The following is a 23,430-nucleotide window of genomic DNA, read 5'->3' on the forward strand; positions in this document are numbered from 1 at the left end:
GAAAACTTGAGCAATATGTAGAAGATTAGAGTGGTTTTTCGTAGCTCTAGGGGAAAAAAATTAGAATTTGGTTTAAATTTAATATCCCTTATTTATTGGGGTTGATTTCCATAAATTATATGTTTAGGTCTATATTACTCTTAGACCTCTAGCCACACAACTCTTTAATAATCAATTCTCGCTAAGGTTAGGGTATGTGCGAGATCTTCTACTGTTTGACTCTTTTAGTGAACCAGGAGATCCTTCCCCTTGGTTGTTCTTGTGCTCTACCTTTCTTACTTGGGCTATCACACACAACACTTGATCTGTCGTGCTCCACAAGTGAGTATTTTATATGACTTCTGTCAGATTGCAATCTATTTCTGGATTCATCTGATCAACTAGTTTCTACTAATGAACAAGCCAAGAGCAACTCCATTTCTATTGATTCGAGTAGGAGCTTTTTGTCATACACTTGCTAAAATATAATTAATAAACACTAATTAATATGAAACAACACAATAACATCAGTGAAATAGTAAAATGAATGTTCACATACATATTATATTTATACATTCAAAAATGACTTGGCAGTCATTATCATGACACTTATATTTAGGGACATTTACATACATCACACTATTCTTATATATTTATCATTTACACATGTACCACCTAAAATTCCATTTTTACATGTATAACACTTAAATCATTAACATCACACAAAAATATCATTTTTACTAACATTTTAAAAGTGAAATATACATTTTTTATGCACAGATTTATACACCAAAGTTATGATAGATATCTTATGTAAATACCCCTGATATTTATAAATAAATTTATCATTGATTTATTAAAATATCCTAAATCAAGAAAATTCGACCATTCAATAAAAATCCAATGATTATCAAACTAATCATCATTTTATGGACTGCTCACCTCCTAAAATAACAAAACTTGTACCAAACATACATTCAATATTTCACATTTATAATAATATCAAGTTAAATATGTCAAACCCCTCAAATTAAGCCTCAAAATTAACAGCATAAGCATTAAGTTTAATACCATGTTAAAACTTCATTAATATAATATCATAACGCTAATTCAGGAGAAAAATATCAAAAATAGGATTACAATCTTTCCAATCATGCTGAAAGGATGATCAGACAGTTTCAGAAGAAGAAAGAGGCTACATCCCCATTTTACAGAGATATGGACATAACAACTATCATCTTTACTACATTTAATTCCATGTTATATGCCTCCATGTACAAATTTGAATCCAATGCTTCATAAATCTTCAATATAAATACAACCAAGCAAAGCTTCACTTTATAACTCTGAAAGACAAACTCAGCTATGCTACAACTACACTAAGCCATCATCTTGCACTCTGCAGAAGGATAACAGCACAAATTCAATCCTTCATTGGTCCGAGCGGTGAGCGAGTGTTACTCGAAGCCTGGCCATGGCGGCGAGGCCTATGCTGAGGAGAGGCTTCCTTTGACTCTATCGAACGGCATTTCAGGGCTTCAATCTCCTCGAGAGCCTCCACGACTTCCTTCATCGAAGGCCGGTTTTTCGGGTCAGCTTCAAGGCATTTGTAAGTTAGCTGGGCTGCTTGAAGAGCTCCTTTTGATGAGTACTTCCCGTTGAACCTGGGATCCATGATTCTTGATAGCTTCCTTCTGTCAGCCAAGTATGGCTTTGCCCAATCTACCAGATTGTGCTGCCCGTTTGGACGGTTAGGATCAAGTGCTCGCTGACCAGAGAGCATCTCCAACAAGACAACTCCGAATCCGTACACATCGCTCTTAACATACAAATGACCTGTGAGGATTAAATAATCATCCAATGCATGCCAAGTTAGTAAATCCTATAAATCGAGATTTATCAAATCCAAATGTTTTTTGGTTTAGATAAGGTTAATTCCAATTAAATCTATCAGACGTGTTTGGTATAAATTTGTTCGATGTTTTGTCTTCCTAAGCTAAATCCGTTAAATCCACGTGAAATTGAATTTAGTAGATCCGGATTTCCTTATGATTATGAGAATGAAATTTTGCTAACTACACCATGAAACTCTAATGCATAGCACATAATGTAATGTGTTTCTTCACAAGACAATACTTAGATAGAGATATATATTACAAATATGCACTTTCTCAAGAAATGGAGATATATTACAAATTATGCAATTTGAAGATGCAGCAACACACCTGTTGCAGCATACTCAGGAGCTACATAGCCATATGTGCCTATCACCCTGGTAGTGACATGAGACTCACTACCTATTGGCCCATTCTTAGCAAGACCAAAGTCTGAAAGTTTTGCATTGTAATTCTACAAACAAACAAGATGAATAATATTATTTATAAATATACCTTTAAATGCGAAGAGGTGAAAAGCATCTTATGTTAAGATCACTACCGAGTCAAGAAGGATATTGGAGGCCTTGAAATCACGATAGATAATTTGTTTCTCTGAGGAATGTAAAAAAGCGAGGCCTCGAGCAGCGCCAATGGCTATCTTTAACCTGAGGTTCCATGAAAGAGGATCGAAAGCCACCCCTCCTAGCAAAGCATATATGAGTTGTCGGAATTATTTGAAAGCAAAAATGCATACAATAAAATTTTACATCTTATGAAATTCGCAAAAACTAGACTGCTCGGGATCACTTTTGTGTATTATTTTTTGTTTTTAAAAGCATGTTTGTTTAGTGCATTTTTTTGCATGTTTTTATGTTTTTTTAACAAATTAGCTTGTTTTCTATAACTACTCAAAACAACTAAAAAATATTTTGAGTGCATTTCAGAACAACTAAACATGCTATACCACACCAAATATGTTTTGCTTCAAGCCAAAACATAAACAAACAAAAAAATAAATAAAACAAAAGACAGAAAAATCAAAAGGGATCCCAAACGGCCCTTTAAGAAAGCATCTAGCTTTTCTATAATAAAATTCTAGAGCTGCTATACTGACAGCTGCGACTATCTCAAACGCAACCTAATTAATGGAATTTGATTAATAAATAATTGAAAAAACTAATCATTATATTTAAAATCAATCTATTATTCGTAATGCTCTAAAAAACATCAGATAAAAATACATACTTCTGAAAAGATGGTTTTCCAAGCTTCCTTTTGGCATGAACTCATAGACAAGAAGAAGCTCCCTGTCCTCCCAGCAGTACCCCAACAGTCTGACAAGATTAGGATGAAAAAGCCTTCCCAGAAAATTAACCTCGGACTTGAAAAGAGAAGGAATGATAAAAGGAATTACTCTCAAATAGTAAGAGAAGCATAAGAGCATTCATAACAGCATTTAAGAACATAATCAATTTCTATCAAAAGTGAAGCTAAGGAGATATTAAGCATAAGAAGATTTGCATGTAAGGATCCAAACAGTAGATGCGCGTTGTTGAATCAAAAATAAAATCTTTAATTAGCTGGATTTCTTCAAGAAACGGGACAAGCAAAATAAGCAGATTAGTTTCAAAAATTTACACCTATGGAGCTTATATGAATCCAAGTGAGAATTGCTCAAGTACCAACTATAAAGCATAATTAATCCCCACATTAACTAGTGTTGAACCAAAAAGTGTCAGCGGAATCAAGCCCAAGGAATAGAGAGTAAGGTGGGAAGAGGATAGGAGGCAAAGGGGAAGTGAACAGTAAAAAATAGAGCATCTAGCTCTTTTTCTCAAGAAGTGGCCTCCTATTTACAAGTATAGGAGATACTTGGAGTACATAATTACATCTAAGTCCCCCTCCCACGCAAAGAGGCTTAGGGATATCAAAGTCATTCGTACAGTATTCAAATAATTGAAAAATATATTAATAAAGAATCTTCTGACCCATCATGATGAATTCCAATCGTCGGTTCAAAGTCATTCGCTTGATGATAATGAGCAAAGTCACGTGAGAATGGCATAGAGGCCTCCAAACTAAATTCACTCGCGGAGTCGCCTTGCCATATGATCCATTTCTTTAGTTTGTATGGTGGCGAGTCAGCATTCGTTTGTCCGGCTGTAGAGTCGTTCTTCGTTCGGCCCCTCATAGAATTATCTTTCATTTGGGCGGATGTGAATTGATTCTTCGTTCGTCCACGTATGTCGGTCGACCTATTAACTGATGGGAACAACTTGTTAGGACCTTTGAGATGTCTTGTTCCTTGGTTCAACATCAATATGTGACATTCGATAAAATTAATCAACGTTTGATTGATCTCTTGTGGACTTGATCATAGGTCCCACTTTATTTGTTATCTACATTTATTTCCCGAGATTCGTGCTGTCGAGATCGTGTCATACATATTTAGTTCCTCAATTTTTGTATTTTTTGAAACTGATATATGCGATAAAAATAGAAAAATTATATGCAACACTAAATTTCACATTAAAATTATTGACATTATAATCAGTATTTAATAATCAAACTCCATGGCTTTACGTGCACTGTCATCCTATAAATAGGTTGTTACTGATGACCCTTGCTCAAGCACTTTTTTTCTATCAAGGTCTTTGGTCATTCTTGGTAGAGGGCTCTCTGATGGCGTGTGACAAAAATGTTCAATCTAGCGATCAACTGATGACATCCTGATGAAGGTATTTGGACTTCCGGCTGATAAGATCCGTCCTTTAAGCATTCCCGTGAATCATCATACCGAGGGTGAAGAGGTCGGTGACCAAGGAAAACATTCTTAGGGTAGCAAGCCTGCCATGAAGAAGTGAGTGAAGCAACTGGCCTTTAAGAAGGGACCTTTGGGTGCACGCGATGACAATGAATGAGTCCTCTGATGATGTTCCCCTGGTTCAGCAGAAGTTGGACAAAGGTCCAAGCACTTCCCCAATTAGAGCATTGGCTAAGTTTGTTGGTCCAGAGGGCAAAGAAGCTCGACGAACCTTTGAAGGTGTACCACCGGGGGATAAGGGCGTAGCCGGTCCTTCTTAGATTTGAGGGATGAGAGTTGCGGACACTCCACCTATGTCTGGTGAGAGTTTCTCATCTTTACACTGGTCTGAGCTGGATTGATTCCATGGTATGAGGAGCTCGATTAATTGATTTATTAGATTGGAGTGACTGTACTTTGCTTAACCTGATTCTTTCTTACTATGTAGCTGACTCGATTCGTGTCTCTGATTCACTAGAGACTCTTGAAGGTCGAGCCCCAACTCCTTGGAAGACAGTGAAAAGTCAGTCGATGATTGGTGAGAGAGAGTCGACCGACTCCGTGGTTCGCCCGCATGGATGAGACAATGGATTTGTTTGCTTGCAAATCTGAAGCTCTGAAGGAGGCTGAGAACCATTGGGAAGCCATCATACAGGAGTTGAAGGTGCAGCTCGACGATCTTTCAGAGAAGCTATCGACCAAGCTTCTCAACTGCTGAATTGAGGTGCTGGACTGTCGGACTGAAATTGATACTAACCGAATGGAGGTTGTGAATCTGCGAATGGACCTGGCTGATTTGAGGGAGGCTTGCTCGGTCTGTCGATTCCAAGCAGAAGCTAGTGGTGTTGATAGATTTAAGATTAGGTGGTCGAGTCTTATATAAGGAACTGTTGAGGCGAGGGTCGGTTTTGCCATAGGTGGCCGGCGAGCCGGTTGTAAAATTTGTCTTACCTGAATGAATATGTATATTTACACTTCCTATATTTCCATTTTCTTATTTATGTAAATATTTTAATTTTTCCTTGTGATGTGATGCGGAATTTGTGTTCCAGATGTGAGGGTGGTAGCGCTTTAAATTCCCTTCAAGTCCTATAAGTAGGGTTGATGTTCCTTCGTAACATCACTTTTTCCTTCTTTATTCTTTGGTCGTCACCTTCCTTTTCATCCTTCAGCCTAGCATTCGCATGGCTTCCAAATACTCATCACGGGCGTTTGGGATAGTGCAGGCATCAGAGAGCTTGATATTGTCCTCTGATGAAGTTTCAAGGCTACAAAGGAGATATGTTTACAAGGTTGACATTGTGATGGAGGCTTCAGGTCCGAATGATATGGCCACTGATGATTATGGAGGACGACTTGTGTTATACCATGACCAACTTTTCAGGTCTTTGCCTTCCTCTTTGTCGTGAGCTTCGTGCTAGTCTGAATCACTACGACATTATCCTGACCCAGCTCAAGGATAACTACATAATGACAGTCATGACTTTCTTCGTTTACTACCACGGGATGGAGATCCTTTGGTCACCGGAGCTTTTTCTCGTGTGTTTTCCTTCAGGTTGACCCGAACGGTTACGTGAACTTCACTTTGAATAGGAAAATTTGCTTGATCGATCTTGAGAACAAAGTCAAGAACTGAAAGTGCAATTTCCACTTGGCTTCAACAAAGGACTAGTGAATTCTCACTCGTCCATCTGGCGAGCCATACAAGCGACAGAAGATTCCTCATATGCGAGGCTTGGTGAAAGAGTCTTTTTGTAGTTCAGTATACCCGTGAGGACATAATTAACAAGGATTTGAATCTGAGCAAGTACGGTCAAATGGCCCGAGAGTTATGGGCCGCATATGATGTTGAAGAGTCAAAGTGGCGGATCAATAAAGCGACTAAAGCTTCTATGAAGGAGTCGAGGGGGAAGAAACCGATGAAAGAATGGGAAAAGGAATTTCTGAAAAAGACCCCAGGTTCGTACCTTCTTATTTCTACTTCTGATACAATCGTCGTTATTCAATGGATCTCAACTGGCGAGTTAACTTTAATTGAACAAAAAACTTATTTTTTAAGAGGTGACGTAGGGGGTGGTGACGCACAGGCCCCTTCAATTTTAAGATTCGAGGTCGATTCTTCTGCGCACGATCGGGGCTCAGGAGGTTCCTCGTTCTGACACATATGGCTTCATTGACCTTGCAAAGAAGGGAAGAGCCTGCCAATTGTCTCCATATCTCGATGCCGACGAAGAAAAGAGGCCGAACCGGGATATGGATCTGGAGAAGGGAAGTTTTGGGGCTCAGCCGAATATAGAGACTGCGAACACGAGCCCCGTGTCTGCTCGTGGTGATGTGGGCCTTAGAGTCTAGCCTGAGAGCAGTTTCCCAGTCCCCACGGAGCCTCGTCGAAAGGAGTTGGTTAGTAACACTAGCCCGCTTTTCGCTTCGCTCACCGTAGGTAATGTTGAATGGACTCCAATGCAGGATGAAGGGCTCAAGGCCTTTGTCTCGAGAGACTCTCGCTTCACCCCCATTGAACTGCAACGAGACTGGTTTGATTGCGGTCCAAGAGTGGAGTCCCATGCGACAGAGCTTGCATACACATTATGGTCAGTGGGTTTCAAAGACAAGTTAGGCAGTCTCAACCCTTTAGAACTATGCTTTCTCGTCAATAGATATCGGTTGTTGGGGACTGCATCTTCTCACTACTTGTACAACTTATAACTTGACACTGCAACCGAAGCCGCTCAGGTAAAGAAAAAAATGAAAATTGCAAAGGCTCATCAAAGGAAAATTTACAGCGAGCGGACGTGGCAGAGGCTCGCCTTGCTGAAGTTGAAGATAGTTTGGCGAGGGCTTTGGAATGACTCTCGGTCATGCTTGAGGAGAATGACAAGCAGTTTGCAAAGGTCGCTTCGTAAACTTCAGACACAACACTTTCAGAAGAGCGGGTGAACCGGTTTCGGCTTGGGACCGAGTGCGTCATCAACTAATTTGTGAGATTAAGGATGGTCGATGTGAAGTATACGAACTTAAGCGAGTTTGTCAAGCTTCTATCAAACACATCTCCTTCGGTCAAGAGGCATGCCAGGAAGCAAAGGGCATCGGTGGAAGAAGGTGGATCCTCCACCTCTCGTTCCTAAATTTTTTTCTTTGTAGCGAAGGGGTTTCACCTTTCTTTTTTCTTTTATTTTGGTAAAGTGGGACAATTTTTTGTAACGACATAAATTTGAAGAAAATATAAGTTTTTGGTACGGACGCTTTCCACATTTTCTTTTTTCTTGCAATTGTACGCTTTTATTCGGATGTCAGTTCTTTGTCTAGCGGTGAATCTTTTAGATGTTTCGGTTTAGAGATTCTGCGGGCAGAGATGGCAAGAGCAAAAATTAGTTTCTCCATATCAGGGTATCTAGTTTCGATGTTTGTCAAGACTCGGCCGGTCTAATAAACGAAAAAATAACTTTCTCCATTCCTCCCGGACGAACACTGTATTGAAAGCCTCGACTCCAACTCTGAGGTAAAAAAAGAGTTCTTTGATCGGTCTCGAACTCTGAAGGAGTGGCGATGAAGTTAATTAATCTTTGAGCCTTTTGAAATCTTCCTCGCATTCGGTAGTCCATTTGAAGTGTTTGGTTTTTCTCCGAGTTCTGAAAAACGGGGCGCATTTGTTGCCCGATTTGGAGATAAATCAATTAAGCCCCACTATTTGACCGGTGAGTCTTTGCAGCTCATTTGGGTTCCAGGGTGAGGGCATGTCCAGTAATGCTTGCACATTTTCTGCTTTTCTAGGTTGGCCTAGATTCCTTCAAGAGTTAGAAGATAGCCTAGGAATTTTCTAGTCAAAGCCCCAAAGATGCATTTTAGGGGTTTCAACTTCATATTAAATTTTTGAAGTGTTTCGAATATTTCTAGTAGATCATTTATGTGTTATTCGGTCGTTTTATATTTTACCAATACATCATCTACATACATATCAACATTTCTTCCTTTTCATTTAGAGAAAAGTACATCCATGAGTAGCTGATAAGTAGCCCCACAGTTTTTTAGCCCAAAAAGACATTATATTATAGAAAAACACTCCCTCACAAGTGATAAAAATTGTATTTTTTTTACATCAGCGGAGTGCATCTTGATTTGGTGATCCATGGAGAATGCATCCAGAAAACTCATTATAGACTTGACTGTTGAATCTAACAACGCATCGATCCTTGGCAGTGGATAACTATCCTTCCGACAGATGTTGTTCAAGTTGGTGAAATCGACGCACATTCGTCATTTCCCGTTGGGCCTTTGCGCCATAACGACATTAAACACCCAGGTCCACAAATGTAGCCGACTTCAATTAGCTTCTTCACCTCTTCTCTGATTGGTTCGACCAAGATAGCAGCCAATGATCTCAATATCAGCTTCGTTGGTAGGACGATTGGGTTTACATTCAGTTTGTGGCACTGTACATCAACTGACACTCTTAACATCTCTACGGCGGACCAGACGAAGAAATTTCAATTCTTCTTGAGGGTCTGTACAAGAAGATTTCTTGAATTGGAAAAGAATTTATCAGTTTCATTGTCGTCAGCCTCATTGGTCTCGAGGTCGCCATCCCTCTGGTACTATAGATCAAGCGGTTCTTGGCCAATGCTAGTTACTTCTCGGAAGTAGCATGTTCTCGATTGCTCAAGGTCTCCTCAAACAGTAATGATTTCCTCATTGCCCGATAACTCAAAGGGTCTGTTAGGGGCTGCTTCCGTTCTGCAATGCGGCTTCGAACAACGACTTTCGCTAGTTTGAGATGGCGTTTTGGCCGCCGCGGGGGACGTTTTTGATTAAACGTGGGCCACAGATTAGACCCCGTGGCCAACGTTCGAGGATTGAATTTTTACGCGATACCCCTCGTTGCCCTAATTCCCTCGTCGCTCCTCTGTTCAACTCCTTCCCTCGTCGCTCCTCTTTCGACGTTTTCCCTCATCGCTCCTCTGTTCGACATCGTCCCAAACTGCGATATCATTTTCCCCTATACCCGATTTCGTGGACTTAATTATCTGCTTGTTTTTTCTTTTTGTTGTTTCTGGTATCCTCTACCCCTACCCCCTATCTCACGTATAAAATTCTCTATTGGTGGATAGATATTGTGTTGATGCTTCTGTTTGCTCTTAGACTTTGGTTGCTTTTCTTTGCTCTAAACTTGAGCAGAATATTTTGCCTGAAGGAATGTTTTATGGCATATGCTTTGGTTGCTTCACTATTTGCTGTTAAAAGTATAGACAACTATTGGTGGAATTTCTTATGGCAAGTTAGCCGTTTATGTTGGGTTGTTGTGTAGTAGAAGTTGTTGGTGTTGGTTTATTAAGCAAAACATGAGGTGTTGTTGGTGTTGAGGTGCGGTTTTTTGTGTTAAGATTGTTGGTGTTTGTTTGTTGTGCAGTAGATAGCAATGGAGCTTTTGGTTTTGGGGGTTCTGATTACTGTGAATTTGAGCAGAAGATGAGGCATCAAGGGGAGTTTTTACTTGGTTGGATTTCGGCCAAGGGATTTTGGTGAGCTGTTACATTGCAACCCTTTTTTATGTTAGATAGCATGCATAGCACTCCATTTTCTAGTTGCTGCATTGTTGTCTATTTTATGGAAGCTTACATACATAACACTATATGTTTGAGTTGGAGACTTTCATGCAGATTTTAATGTTGCTAAGTTGTTTAGGGTGATGCAATTTTTAATTTGGAAAATGTGCTCCATATAGGTGCTTTTGGTTTTATGGAGGATTACATACATACCACTAGAATATGGTGGAGGTTTTATGTGTGGAGGTTTTATATTTATGGAGGATTACATACATACCACTAGAATATGGAGTGTTATGTATGTGTGGAGGTTTTATATGTGGAGGTTTTATACGTGGAGGTTTTATACGTGGAGGTTTTATTGAGATTTTATATGTGGAAAATGCGCTTTTTATGGAAGTTTTTTTGGAGGATTACATGCAAGTCAATCAACTCTGATGTAGTTTTTAATGTGGAGAAGCTTCCTTTGAAAACACATGAACTGCTTTTGGTTGGCGTGCATATTAAATGTAATTTTCAAATGTTGGATTGCTCCCCCAAATTTTTTTTCTCTAACCTTACCCTTTTTCCTAATCCTTTCTCTTTTTTCCAAACATTTGGTAGAAGTCAATACATACATACCACTCCATTCTTCAGTGGTGTTTGACGCAGTTTTTAATGTGGAGTGCATGTCAATGCTTAATCGTGCTTTTACAATTTTGGTGTTGTTGTGGCTTGATGTTGGCTAAGGCACTATGACATTTTTCTTTTACAATATTGATTTTTTTTTATGTGAGTTTGCTTTTTGTTAAAATAGTTTTACAATGGCTAATAAAACCAAAGAGACTAGTAGGCCCGTCTTATGGGAAAAAGAAACAAAAATAATATTCTGTGACATTTGCCTTAAGAAGATCGATCTGGGAAATAGACCCACTACCTATTTCAATAAGAAGGGTAACAAAATATTATTAAAAAAATCAAGAAGAGTACAGACAGAGAGTATGACAGAATACAATTAAAGAATAAGTGAGATCAAATGAATAATAATTGAGAAATTTGAAAGAAATTGAAACGAGGATCAACGAGTTTGGGTTGAGATCCGGTGAAGCGAAATGTTGATGCTCCCGAGTAGTGGTGGGCAGAAAAACTTGTGATAAATATTTTTTACATGTCTCCTAAATTTGGTCAACTTTTTTTGTTTTTTATTAAAGTGCTTGTTATGTATTTGTAGGTGATTTTCACTGCAAAGAAATTTAAAATTTGTGAAGTAGAGTCTGAGTTGGAGAAGTTGGATCGGATGTTTGGGGGTATCGTTGCTTCGGGCAACTATGCATGTCGCCCAGCGAGAGGGTTTAGTGGCACCCCTCAGAACTTGGGGACCAACCTATCAGACGATTCATCCAAAGTCCCCTGCCCGAGACCTCGAAGTTGAATCAACCTGTCGTTCTAAGCATCCACGAGTTGAGAATAAAAAGAAAATTGAAGCTGCTTACTTTAGAAGCCAGATATCACAACTGGTGGCTTCTTCCAGCGCTAATCCGCGGACATCTCAAATAAATTTTATCGAGCAGGTCATGCAAATTTTGAATACAATTCCGGAAATTCTTGATGATTTGCCACTATACATGTTGCAGTATAGTTGTTTAAAGATTTGATCCGCAAAGATTTTTTCATCAATATTCTCAAAAACAAAAGAGTTGTGTACCTATGACATTTTTATGACCGCAGAACCCTCTTGTAGTGACAGATTCGTTGATTAGTATATTGAGTTCTCTGAGACTTCACATCTGCTTAAAATTATAATTTATTACTTCTAGCAATTTCAATGAATATTCTTTTGTAGTATTCAAGAAGGACGAACTCACGGATTTCAGGGACCTCCCGGCGAATGCTCTGCTATTAGGGACTTCAGACTTCCCTGTTTAAGTCACGTTAGACGTATAACTACAGGAGAAAGTTCTACAGGTGCCCGCACTGTGCAGACAATTTGGAGAAGTGTGAGTTCTTCCGGTGGACAGACAGTCCAGTAGATTCCATCGCCGACAGTGGACGGGACTGGATAGCATCTCTAGAGGACAGCGTAGCTCATGACGTATGTCGTCTGCATTATAAAATCAACATTGTCGTATTACTAATGAAATTTTGATAATTTTTTTCTTTTTTGTGCCATACTTGATACTTATTATTACGTGAGGTGTTTATTTGGATTTTTGTACCATTATGAAGCAATTTTTTGTTTCTGAAGTTACTAAGCTATAGTTCGAACAGTTCTCTTACAAACAACATTACTAAATAGGGGCAAAATGATCATTTGTCAAGAGACAGATGCCACACAACTGTTTTCACACAGCTAAAATAAACAACCAGCTAGCTTCTCCGTAACAGCTTCTTAGGATAGTTAGTTGCAGCTAAAAAACCGAGAAGCTGCAGTTGCCCCAAATAGACCTTAAGGCTACGTGGTAGGTAGAAGTTATCACAAGAAAGTTTTTTAACAGTGGACTGTCAAAGATGACATTATATGAGGCAGGGAGTCAACTAGTAGAAAGTCTTCGGTCCTTGCAAATTGCTTGTCTTTGTCTTCCCAAGTGATTGTCAAAGAGATCACACCGAGGGGCTCTTTTCTTTCTCCTGAGAATCCGTAGAGTGGTCTGGAAGGTGTCGTCATCTGTTGTGTTTTCCAGTTAAGCTTGTCGAACACCGCTTTGAACAGGATATTCACTGAGTTCCTGGTGTCGATAAGGATGCTTCCTACCTGGAAATCGTTAATCAAAGTCGTGATGACAAATGCATCGTTATAGGGGTCCTTTCGTCGACAGGTCTACATCGGTGAACATGGTGGGGGGATGAGTCACACTCCGTAGGATGAGAGCATTGGTGCACAATTCTCCCAATGGGACTCTCTTGAGGTTTAATTGATGGTAGGCGTGTTAAAAATTGACCCAACACACCAACACGACTCGAACTCGACTCAGAAAATTTAGGATTAGGGTTGACCCGAATATTTTGTGAGTCGGGGTTGGGTCAAAGAATTCAACCAATTTATTATTCAGGTCGGGTTCGAGTTGAACTCAAAAACCCAAACATAACCCCAATAAGCAAGAAAGTTCGGGTCGGGGCCAGGTTAGCGAGTAAAGCTCGGGTCCGGGTCTTAGTTTTTGACCCGTTTATTATTCAGGACGGGTTTGAGTTAACCCTATTTGAGTCGGGTCATTCTCGGGTATGACCCGAACTCGACTCGCTAACTCGAATTGATGCCCGTAATCTATGGGAAGATTCTCTGCCCCCTCCAAGTATATCTGGTATTAATCCTGGGATTCGAATGGTGCTTGCTCGAATGTGTTCATTGGACAAACTGTCAGTTTGGCTTTTCTTATTTGTGATTGGTTGTTCCGGCAGCCACAAACTCTTTTAGCTTACAGGCCTTTATGAAGTCCTCGATGAGGCTCCTAAGGTGTTTGCATTCTTCTGAGTTGTGTCCATGATCTCTATGGTAGCTTCTTCGAAATTTCAAGTTGAACTTCTGGCCCTCATTGACTAAGGTTTCTTGAAGTTTTCTTTATCTCAAATGGCCACCTCTACCAGCTCGACCATCAAATTTCTCAAGGGGTCATTTTGAGCGGTTCTTGTTGTGTTGAAGATCGTTCGCTATGGTAGGTCGATCGTTGACCAGAGCATCGAGATTGTCTATCTCAAATGTTGCTCTTAGCATTCCCCTTATTTTCTGGGTGTGGCTAGTGGTTTTCATAGCGAGGACAAGTAGGAGGGAGAGGACCGCCTTTCTCTCTCCAACCGTCGACTGTTGATGCTCACTTCTGTGGCTAAGCATTGGCGAATGCTTTCCGGGCTTCTTCTCGATCGTTGAGGACATACACCTTCGCGGTGATATGGTGGTTGGCCATTTCCAGTAGTTCGACCATTAATTTTGGCTCGCATGAGTCTATAACATACTTAAAATGTTCGTTGCGTCGGGGCGGTTTGCGCGATCAGGGGCTATAGATTCTAAATCTCCATCATTTCCCGCTGGAATCTTGAATGTACGAGCAAAGTATCACTCCCTCTTTTTGTTTGACCTGTAAGAGAGCTTGAGACTTCTTTCACAGTTCTTTTCGCTCAGGAAGTGGGCCACGAATAACTTTTTGAACTCGTAGAAACAGGGGATGACTCCTGCTGGGAGGTCATTGAACCATCGGAGGGTCGACTCCCTCAACGTAATAAGGAACAAGTGACACTTGAATGTGTTGGTGATTTTCAATATTCCGACTGCCAACACAAAAGCGGCTACATGATTGGCTGGGTTAGTGAAACCCTTATACAAATCAAGGTTGAGGGTTTTGAACTTCTTTGGGGTTCAAACTTAAAAATTTGCCGAGAGAAGGCATGTTTGGCATGGCGAAGGAATATGGTTCGTATGGTGTGATGTCTTTCCATTAGGGCTAATCCGACGCTAACCTGGTAATGAAAATCTTCACCCCTTTCTTCTACTGGTTGGGATCTTCGACAGTTGGGCACCAGTCCATCTCGTCTGTCATTGGTCGTTGGTCTACCCCGACAATCGATTTCTTGGCGGCTATATTCTTGGGGGTTCTGCCTCTGTGGGTATTGGCTTCCTCTAGCTAGAGGTACTTGAAAAGTGCCTACCATTTGTTCTCTCATCTCTAGTATCAATTGTCCTTTCCTCTCCGTTACTTGTTGCCGCACAATTTCTCTTGTGCTATCTACGTCCACCGCATGGCTCAAAGCTTCTTGAACGGTTGTTTTGTCATGGTGTTGTACTCCTTTTCTTGTTAGTGACATGAATTCATGCTCATCGCATCTTTTAGGGTGTTTAACTAAAGAGTGTATGTGGAATCAAGCCCAAGGAATAGAGCGTGAGGTAAAAAGAGGATAGGAGGCAAAGAGAAAGTGAACAGTAAAAAATAGAGCATCTAGCCCATTTTCTCATAAAGTGGCCTCCTATTTATAGGTATACCTGAAGTACCTAACTACATCTAAGCCCCCCTCCTACGGAAATAAGATTAGGGGTATCAAAGTCATTGTACAATACATGAATAATAGAAAATATATTAATAAAGAATTTGTTGACCTATCGTGATAATTTCCGATCATTGGTTCATGGACATTCGCTTGATGATAGCTAGTCGAGTCGCGTGAGGATGACATAGAGGCCTCCAAACTAAATTCACCTGTGGGGTCGCTTCTCCGTATGATCCATCTCTTTAGTTTTTATGGTGGTGAGTTGTCATTTGTTCATCCGGCTGTAGAGTCGTTCTTCGTTCGACCGGTCATAGAACAGTCTTTTGTTTGGTCAGCTGTGAATTGATTCTTCATTTGTCCACGTGTGTCGGTCGGCCTATCAACTGATGATAACTTGTTAAGACCTTTAAGATGCATTGTTCCTTGGCTCAACATTAATATGTGACATTCAATAAACTTAATCAACGTTTGGTTGAACTCTTGTGTGATTTGACCGTGGGACCCACTTTATCTGTCATGTATCAAAATTTTTCTCGAGATTCGAGCTGTTGAGATCTTGTCATACAACTAGAACAATAATAACAGAAGAACAATTATGATATAATTGCACACAAAGTATACTAATGGCACATAAATGTTGAAGAAATATGCTTAATTTAACGACTTATTTGGGATCAATTTTTTTTTTGTTTTTTTTATTTTTTTCATACAAACATGTTTGTTTTGATGTGCTTTCTACATGTTTCTTTTTTTGTGTATAAAAATAAATTAAAATATTTTTGAAAACACTCAAAACAATTCATGAATATTTTCAATATTTTTAAAAACAATCATTTTTTAATCAAATAGCTAAATATATTATCTTTCAAATTAAAATATAAACAAAATAAAACAAAATAAAAATTGACAAGAAAAACAAATGATATCCCACACAGCCCCTAAAGAGTTGTGATTCTTGGAAAACCCATAAAAGCTATAAACCATTTAAAACTTGACCCTTATGTAGTTAAAGAGAACACTCAACTTCAAACAACTCACAAAAAGAGAACCTCACTAATCCTAAATGCTGACTGGTTCACAAAAACAAAATGTGTTGAAATTCAAAATAATGTGGAATAAAAAATTTTCATTGATATGAATGAGAGTATAAATAACTCTTACAAGAATCCTATAATAGGAAAAATAATAAAAATAAATAACACCACCAAATATTTCCAATAATCAAATCATATTAATTATTTGAAGATAAAGGAAACAACATAAAATAGAAAATGAATTAGCTCATCTTTTTATAACATAACTTTTTATATTTTATCTTTTCTAAAAAAAAAAAAATTATTAATATAATCATTAATATAAAAAAAATAATTTATTTTTCATAATTTCTCACAAGAATAAATTATTTCCCAATATAATTCTTAACACTCTCCCTCAAGTTGAAACATGGTTGAAAACCTTCAACCACGTTTAACATGAATTTGAAAACATCAAACGATGGGCGATGAAGATCCTGTAAAGTAGAACTTAAAGTCTTTATCCTGTACTGCGGTTGTCTTTGGCTACAATTATTGCAGTATCTGTAGATAGACGGAAAGTTCTACAGATAATGTTGTAGAAAAGTTTGCAAGTAGACAGTAGTGGTTGCAGTTCCTGCAATGTCTGTAGGTAGACAGAAAAATGCCACCAGTACCACTGTAGAGAATTTGCAGGGAAGTAGACAAATTTTATTGTCTTTGACTGTAGTTCATGCAATGTCTGTAGGTAGACTGAAAGCTCCTACATGTAAATTTGCAGAAGAGTTCGCACGGAATAGACAACTGTGATTGTCTTTTGACTGCAGTTTCTGGAGTGCTTATGGGAAAGACTTAAAGTTCAGACTTGGTTGAATTTTGAGTTTTGTTTGTCATGTGTTTCGGCCTAGAGAAAAGATAAATATAGGTTTCGGCAACATGAATGAAACCGACGAAAAAGGAAATGTAGGTTGGCTGTCGGGATTCCATTCAAGGATACATCCAATCTCACCTCTACAATAGTCTTTTTCAAATTGTTTTGCAAGCAAACCAATGATGAACTTCATCTCTTCGGTTGGGAGTGTCATTGGAGAGAGAAATTCCTGCTCTTCGAACATTGGTAGCGGCTCTTCACAAGAGAGAAAAAGCAAATGACACATCACACCTAGCAAATTCTGCTAACATAGGAAGTGACAGAAGAAAGAGCAGTTAGAAACGTAGCTCCCCCTGACACTTGCACAGGGAAGAAAAAATAGTGCCGGAGAAAGGGTCGGCGATGGATCCGGCTGCAAGACCCACACTGAATTTTTGTGAAAGAACAACAGGAAATGACATGAAGCAGTGTCAGATTTCAAGGGAAAAAAGCAGTGTTGTTTCCTGCGACTGGGAAGAACAGTAGAAAAAGACCAAGATGAGTCCCGCAAAGTAGAAGTTTCCAATTCAGGAAGCGCCGGCCAGCAGACAAAGCTTGCAGGGAGAGAAGAAGAAAAAATCATTGTTTCAAATACCAGGATGAACGCCCCTCCCTTCCCGCACAGAAGATGACATGAAGGAAGTCCGACAATTCTCAAAAGAAGACCGGTGGCTAGAGTACGAAATTATGTTTTTATATCATGTTAAAATTCAGAATAATGTGAAGTACAAATGTTTCATTGATATAAACGGGAGTATAAATAATCCTTACAATAATCCTATAATGGGAAAAAAAATAAAAATAAATAACATTAAAAGAAAAGATATATCACCATACATCTCCAATAATCAACCTATAATAATTATTTGGGGATAAATGAAATAACATAAAATAGGAAAACCTAAAATTAAAAAGGAATTAGCTCCTAATCTAAGGAAATAAATATAAAATAGGAAATAAAATAACTCATTAATACAAAGAAATAATTTATCCTTCATAATTTCTCACAAGAATAAATTATTTCCTAGTATAATTCCTAACAAAATGTAAATCACATAAAAACAATCACCTGCCATTCTTCAAAACCTTGCATGCTCTCAGAGTTGAGTTTCTTCACCGCAATCACCATTCCAAGCCCACTTTTTGCGGGACTCAAAGTTTTCTCATCAACCCATCCCTTGAAAACCTTTCCAAATCCTCCTTCGCCAAGAAGAGTCTCAGGCCTAAAATTTTTTGTCGCACTCCTTAGCTCTGCAAATGTAAAAATATGAAGATTCGGAGATTCCAAAATCTTCCCATCAGGAAATGGCTCATCAACGCTCGCTCCGCTACTTGTGGATTGCCCAAATGCACTGATGGTGGACGTTGAAAACTTCCCAGTGGTGGTTGTGCTGCTAATTCCTCTGGACGACAGCACTAATACATAATACAGGAGAGAATAAGAACCAAAGTTGTGATAAAATGTGAGCGGACTTACAGAAAAAAATTAAGTTTAAATTAAAAATTAAAACTTTAACACAAATTGAGTCAAAGTTATGATTTTGAACCATAAATATATCTGATCAAAGTCCAACTTTTGGAGCCCCAATAGATTCCCTATACCAACTCAAGACTTAATAGCATTCAAAAGCTTTTTGTTGACTGATATGATGAAGCAGAAGGAAGTATTCAGAACTATCATGACATAAGAAGCATAAGAGATCACAACTTTCAGATAATACATCTGAAACTGATTAAAATAATGACTATTTTGAAAATCAGACAACCAAAATAAAAACTTGGGGTAAAAAAGGAATCTAAACAACAAGAACAAGATGGACTCGAAGCTTGCGCTGAGTAACATACCTGAGCCGGTGTTCTGTGGGCTCAAGCTTCTATTTTTAACAGAGAAACTACAGAAATTTCCCATGAACAAACAGGTTCTAACTCTCCCGCTCCGAACTTGCAGAAGCAATCACGGCAGGGGAAGGGGGGGTGGGAGAAGGAGCTGACCGTTGCTTAAAAAGGCTTTTTTGGTCCGGTTTGCTCCGGTCAACGGTCGCTGCACCAGGAAGTCTATGGAGCAGACCTTTCACTTGAGGTTTCCTGGACTCGCTTTGGGTTTGAATGATCTGCTGTGTGGCTTAGAACAGATATGCGCGGTGTAGGACCCAATAAAATTGGCCGTCTGTTGAGCTTTTCTATGCCACCGACAACGAAGCGTGAAATAACAGAATGAAGGAATTAAGTTAGGTCAACTCAACTTGAGGTGATATAAGGAGAATGAATGAAGTTATTTCTAAAGTAGTTTTGTGCAGTTTACATCAAAATACATGTAATTTTTTTAATTTCATAAATAAAGGCATATGGATTTTTAAAAGGTCAATTTTGTAATATTTTTATGGGGGGATTTACACTTAATATATCAAGGTTGTAAATGTATTGTCGGATGCAATCATGTTTAAGTGCAAGTCGCCAAGTTTGAACAGATTGGAGTCTTACAATTTTTTTTTTATAAATTTGGTTAACTAAGCCTAATTGGACGAATATAGAATGCAATGGGACATTTTTGAAAGAGTTGTATTAATAAGAGTAATTTGGAATAGGAATAGGGAGCTAGAAAAAAAAATTTGGAGCAAAAGTACGTGTATGAGCCACGTTTGATGTGAAACATATATCTATGTTACTTTTTAAGTATATTATCCGTGTGTTATGCATTTAACATTAAATGCACTTTGTTGAATCCTAAAGTGTCGAAAAAACACACCCAAGATATAGAAAATTTTAATAGGAGGAGGTGAGAAAAAGTATATCATAGCGCAATAAAGAGGGAATTATTCTTTATTCATGTTGTGAACCCCCTATTTATATGACACGTTTCAGTCCTATAAGATTACATATCAGTCCCCTTATCATTTGCCTTTAAATGTGGCTTTTTAGTAATTACAAAGATACTTGAATATAATAAAAATGATGAACTAATGTGGTTGGTAGGAATAGGTCTTGGGGAGATGCTCGTTGCTTGTGGGGAGATGGCGCGTCTCTATGTTAAGCTATCGCAACCCAACCAAGGGATGGGAAGAATAACCTCTTCAAGTTGGGTGGCAAATTCATGTATGAACGGTTGCTTCATCGAGGGTTTGTCTTGGATGAAACCGCAAACATTATTTTAGTTAGGTTTTTTCTTTCTTAGGTTAGTTTCCGATGGTTTGGCGGGCATAAAAAAGATTGATTAAAATGATTTTAATTCCTTAAATTCCATTTTAAACCAATTAAAGACTATTTACCTAACATTAGCATCTCCCTACAAATTAATTGTACCATACTATATAGTTTGATGTGATTAACCTAGTTGATTCTACCATAGCTCTCCTGAGTCATTAGGCATCACAACACATTTTAACGATTCACTTGGTCCGAATGAAAAGTAAATGAAGTTCTAAAGGTTAATCGTCATATTAAATACTTAAATACAATTTTGAAAACATTTTTCACTCATATACATCCTACTCAAACATCACATAGTAAGGTAAAGAGCACTACTCATAAATCATGAAAAACAAACCACAAAGCTTCATTGAAAAAATGGCAATATACTATTTGATATGTTTATAGAAATAAAACAGTACAAACACTCAAATATTTATCTTCTTCTCCTTTACAAAGCTTTGAAGATGCTTCACCCAAGGAATCATGATCTCTATTGCTATTCCGTAGCCTCTCCTCCCTTTCAACTTAATTCCTCATCAAATGACTAATTAAAACCTTTCCTACTCAATCCTTCAGCAAAAGCTATAGTCCTGCCATCACATCTCTTTATATAGCCTTCAAAAATCTTCCATTAATCTCCCTTGGTTGGTTGTTCACTCCCCACGACCTGCAGAAGAATTGCTCAAAACAGCCTTAAGCAGTTACTGACGCCCTAGGCGCCAACCTCTTGGGTTGCCAGACTGAGATTGGCGCATAGGCGCCCAGGGGTCTGACTTCAAGTCTTGCACATCCTATGTCAGACTTCATGTCTTTCACATCTAACTTTTTTCTCTAAAACTATGCAATAGATTATTGCAAGCTCTCATCAGCTCCTCATTTCAGTTGCAATAGAGATTGAGCGCTCTTTTTAGGTCTTAGAGCGCCGACAAATTAAGATCGAAAAATCCAATTGAATTCCGCAAAATAGGTTTCTAACCATCTTAATGTAGACAATCTCAATGTGGTGAAGAACAACTTACATTTGAGAGCGTCAGAGATTTTTAGAAGACATATGGAAAATTCAAACTACACAAGGTGGTCATTGGAGTCTGAAAGCCCTTTATATGGCTCTAAGGCGGGCATCTTAAACTTCTTCGGGCTTCAGCTCCTGATACATGTAGCACAAAGGCATTATCCAACTACGGCTGCACCTCGATTCACACCGGTCGACTCCTCTTCTTCAGGGCTGATTCGTTGTTATCGTGATATAACCCATCATTAGTTTTCTTCTATAGGTGTATTTTTCTTTTCCGATTGTTTGTTGTTGGTTCCACTTGAGGGGGGTTAAGTGCTTCTTCTCTGACAGGTTCTTCTCCTGGGATTAGAGTCATTGCTAGGGTAACGATCGTCTGAGCACCTCTGCCAACTGTCTTGATATCTGGTTGCTGATTTGGTCCTCAAGTCTTGCAAATCTTGTTGGATGAATTGTTCCAGGAACTCCCTAGTGCATACTGCTCCTACATTATTCCTTTGATTGGATTCTCCTTATTGTTGTTACTGAGCTCCTCTTCATGTAGACAGAATATTTCCATGCTCACCGCACATTAAAAGATGTTGAATCCTAAAGTGTTCAGGAAATACACCCAAGGTATAGAACGTCTTAACAGTGAGAGGTGAGGAAAGGTATATCAAAGCGTAATAAAGAGTGCATGATTCTTTATTCATGATATGGACCCCTATTTATACGAATGGTCTCAGTCTTACAAAATTATAGATCAGCCCCCCTCATCATTAGCCTTTAAAGGGGGCTTTTTTGTAATTACAAAGATACATGAATACAATAAGACTAGCGAACTGATTCGGTTGGTAAGAAGTTTGTCGATTGCTTCCCTCGCTTTGACTCCATCGGTAATTGTTGATCAGTCTGAAAGCCGATCATCGTCTTATGGGAAACTCGCTGGCACACTCTTCTAGTCATTCGATCCAAATTCCTTCTTCGTTAGCTTCCGGTTCATCAGATCGGTATAACCTTCCTTCTGAATTGTCTGTTTGCTTTGAGATTCGTGCTGACATATTTTTTTTATACACACTTCTTCCCAACATTTTACTAACTTTTCCTAATAAAAATCACCACACTCCCCCCTCCATTGTCACAGCCTTATCTCTCCCACCCATACTCTGCCAGCCTAACCCCCTCTCCTCTATCTCTCTCCGGCCATCTGAAACGGCCCACCCCTCCCCCCTCTCTCTCTCTTCATCTAGCAGAAGTAGGCACCCCTCCTCTCTCTCCCTCTCTCTCTCTCACCACCCACCCAGTCGATCGCTTCCCTTACTTTGACTCCATCGGTACTTGTCGATCAATATAAAAGTTGATCATCGATCTAAATGTCTTCTTCGCTAGCGTCTAGTCCGTCCGATCAGTAGTACATTTCTTTTGAACCGTCTGTTTGCATTGAGATTCATCCTGACATATTTTTTTGTATAAACACTTATTCCAAGTATTTTACTGACTTTTCCCACTAAAAATCACCACACTCCCCCCTCCGTCCTCACAGACTTCTCTCTCTCACCCATACTCTGGCAGCCCAACCCCATTTCCTTCTCTCTCCAGACATCTTAAGCGATCCACCCCTCCCCCCTCTCTCCTCAACCAGCAGAAGCAACCACCCCTCCTCTCTCTCTATCTCTCACCACCCAACTAGTTGAAACACCCCCTCTCTGTCAGCTTTCCGTTCGCCGTCGAAGCAGCCCTCTCCCTCTCTCAGAGATTATTCGTTAAAGTTTTGAGAAATCATGGTCTTTTTATGTTTTAATATTTAAAAATATTTTTTACGAAATATTTTTTTGTTGGAAAACTTTTGTAGAGCAATTTTTTTGAATGAAATTATTTTTTATACCATGTTATTAATTAAAAAAAATGGTTTTTCAATGTATTTAAAGAATTTATTAAAAGTTTTATTCGTCCATGAGACATTTAATGGATTATTTGAAACATATACCATACAAGAAAATAATTGTTATATGAAAACAATGAACCACAAAACTTATATATGAGAACCAAAACAATGTTACCTTAGAACTAGAAACAATTGTACCTTAGAACCAAAAACATTTTGGACATGCATATTAAAAAGCTCCTTTTAAAATTTTATTCTTAGGGGAATAGTTTTTTTTATTTTATTTTAAT

At 38.8% G+C, this 23,430-nt stretch overlaps 1 protein-coding gene across 1 annotated transcript; it reads right to left on the minus strand.

The window, feature by feature from the left end:
• Positions 1–1,088: 1,088 nt before the first annotated feature.
• Positions 1,089–19,227, minus strand: LOC110021047 (probable serine/threonine-protein kinase PIX13). Its single transcript, XM_020719377.1, has 6 exons — positions 18,921–19,227; positions 18,145–18,491; positions 3,102–3,237; positions 2,416–2,558; positions 2,205–2,328; positions 1,089–1,815 (listed from the first exon to the last, which is right to left on the minus strand). The coding sequence occupies exons 1-6, from the start codon at positions 18,982–18,984 to the stop codon at positions 1,403–1,405; spliced, it is 1,227 nt and encodes a 408-aa protein (XP_020575036.1). The 5' UTR covers positions 18,985–19,227; the 3' UTR covers positions 1,089–1,402.
• Between the last annotated feature and the right edge of the window lie 4,203 nt (positions 19,228–23,430).

This window comes from Phalaenopsis equestris, unplaced genomic scaffold (assembly GCF_001263595.1).
Source record: "Phalaenopsis equestris unplaced genomic scaffold, ASM126359v1 Scaffold000118, whole genome shotgun sequence".
NCBI classification, from domain to species: Eukaryota; Viridiplantae; Streptophyta; class Magnoliopsida; order Asparagales; family Orchidaceae; genus Phalaenopsis; species Phalaenopsis equestris.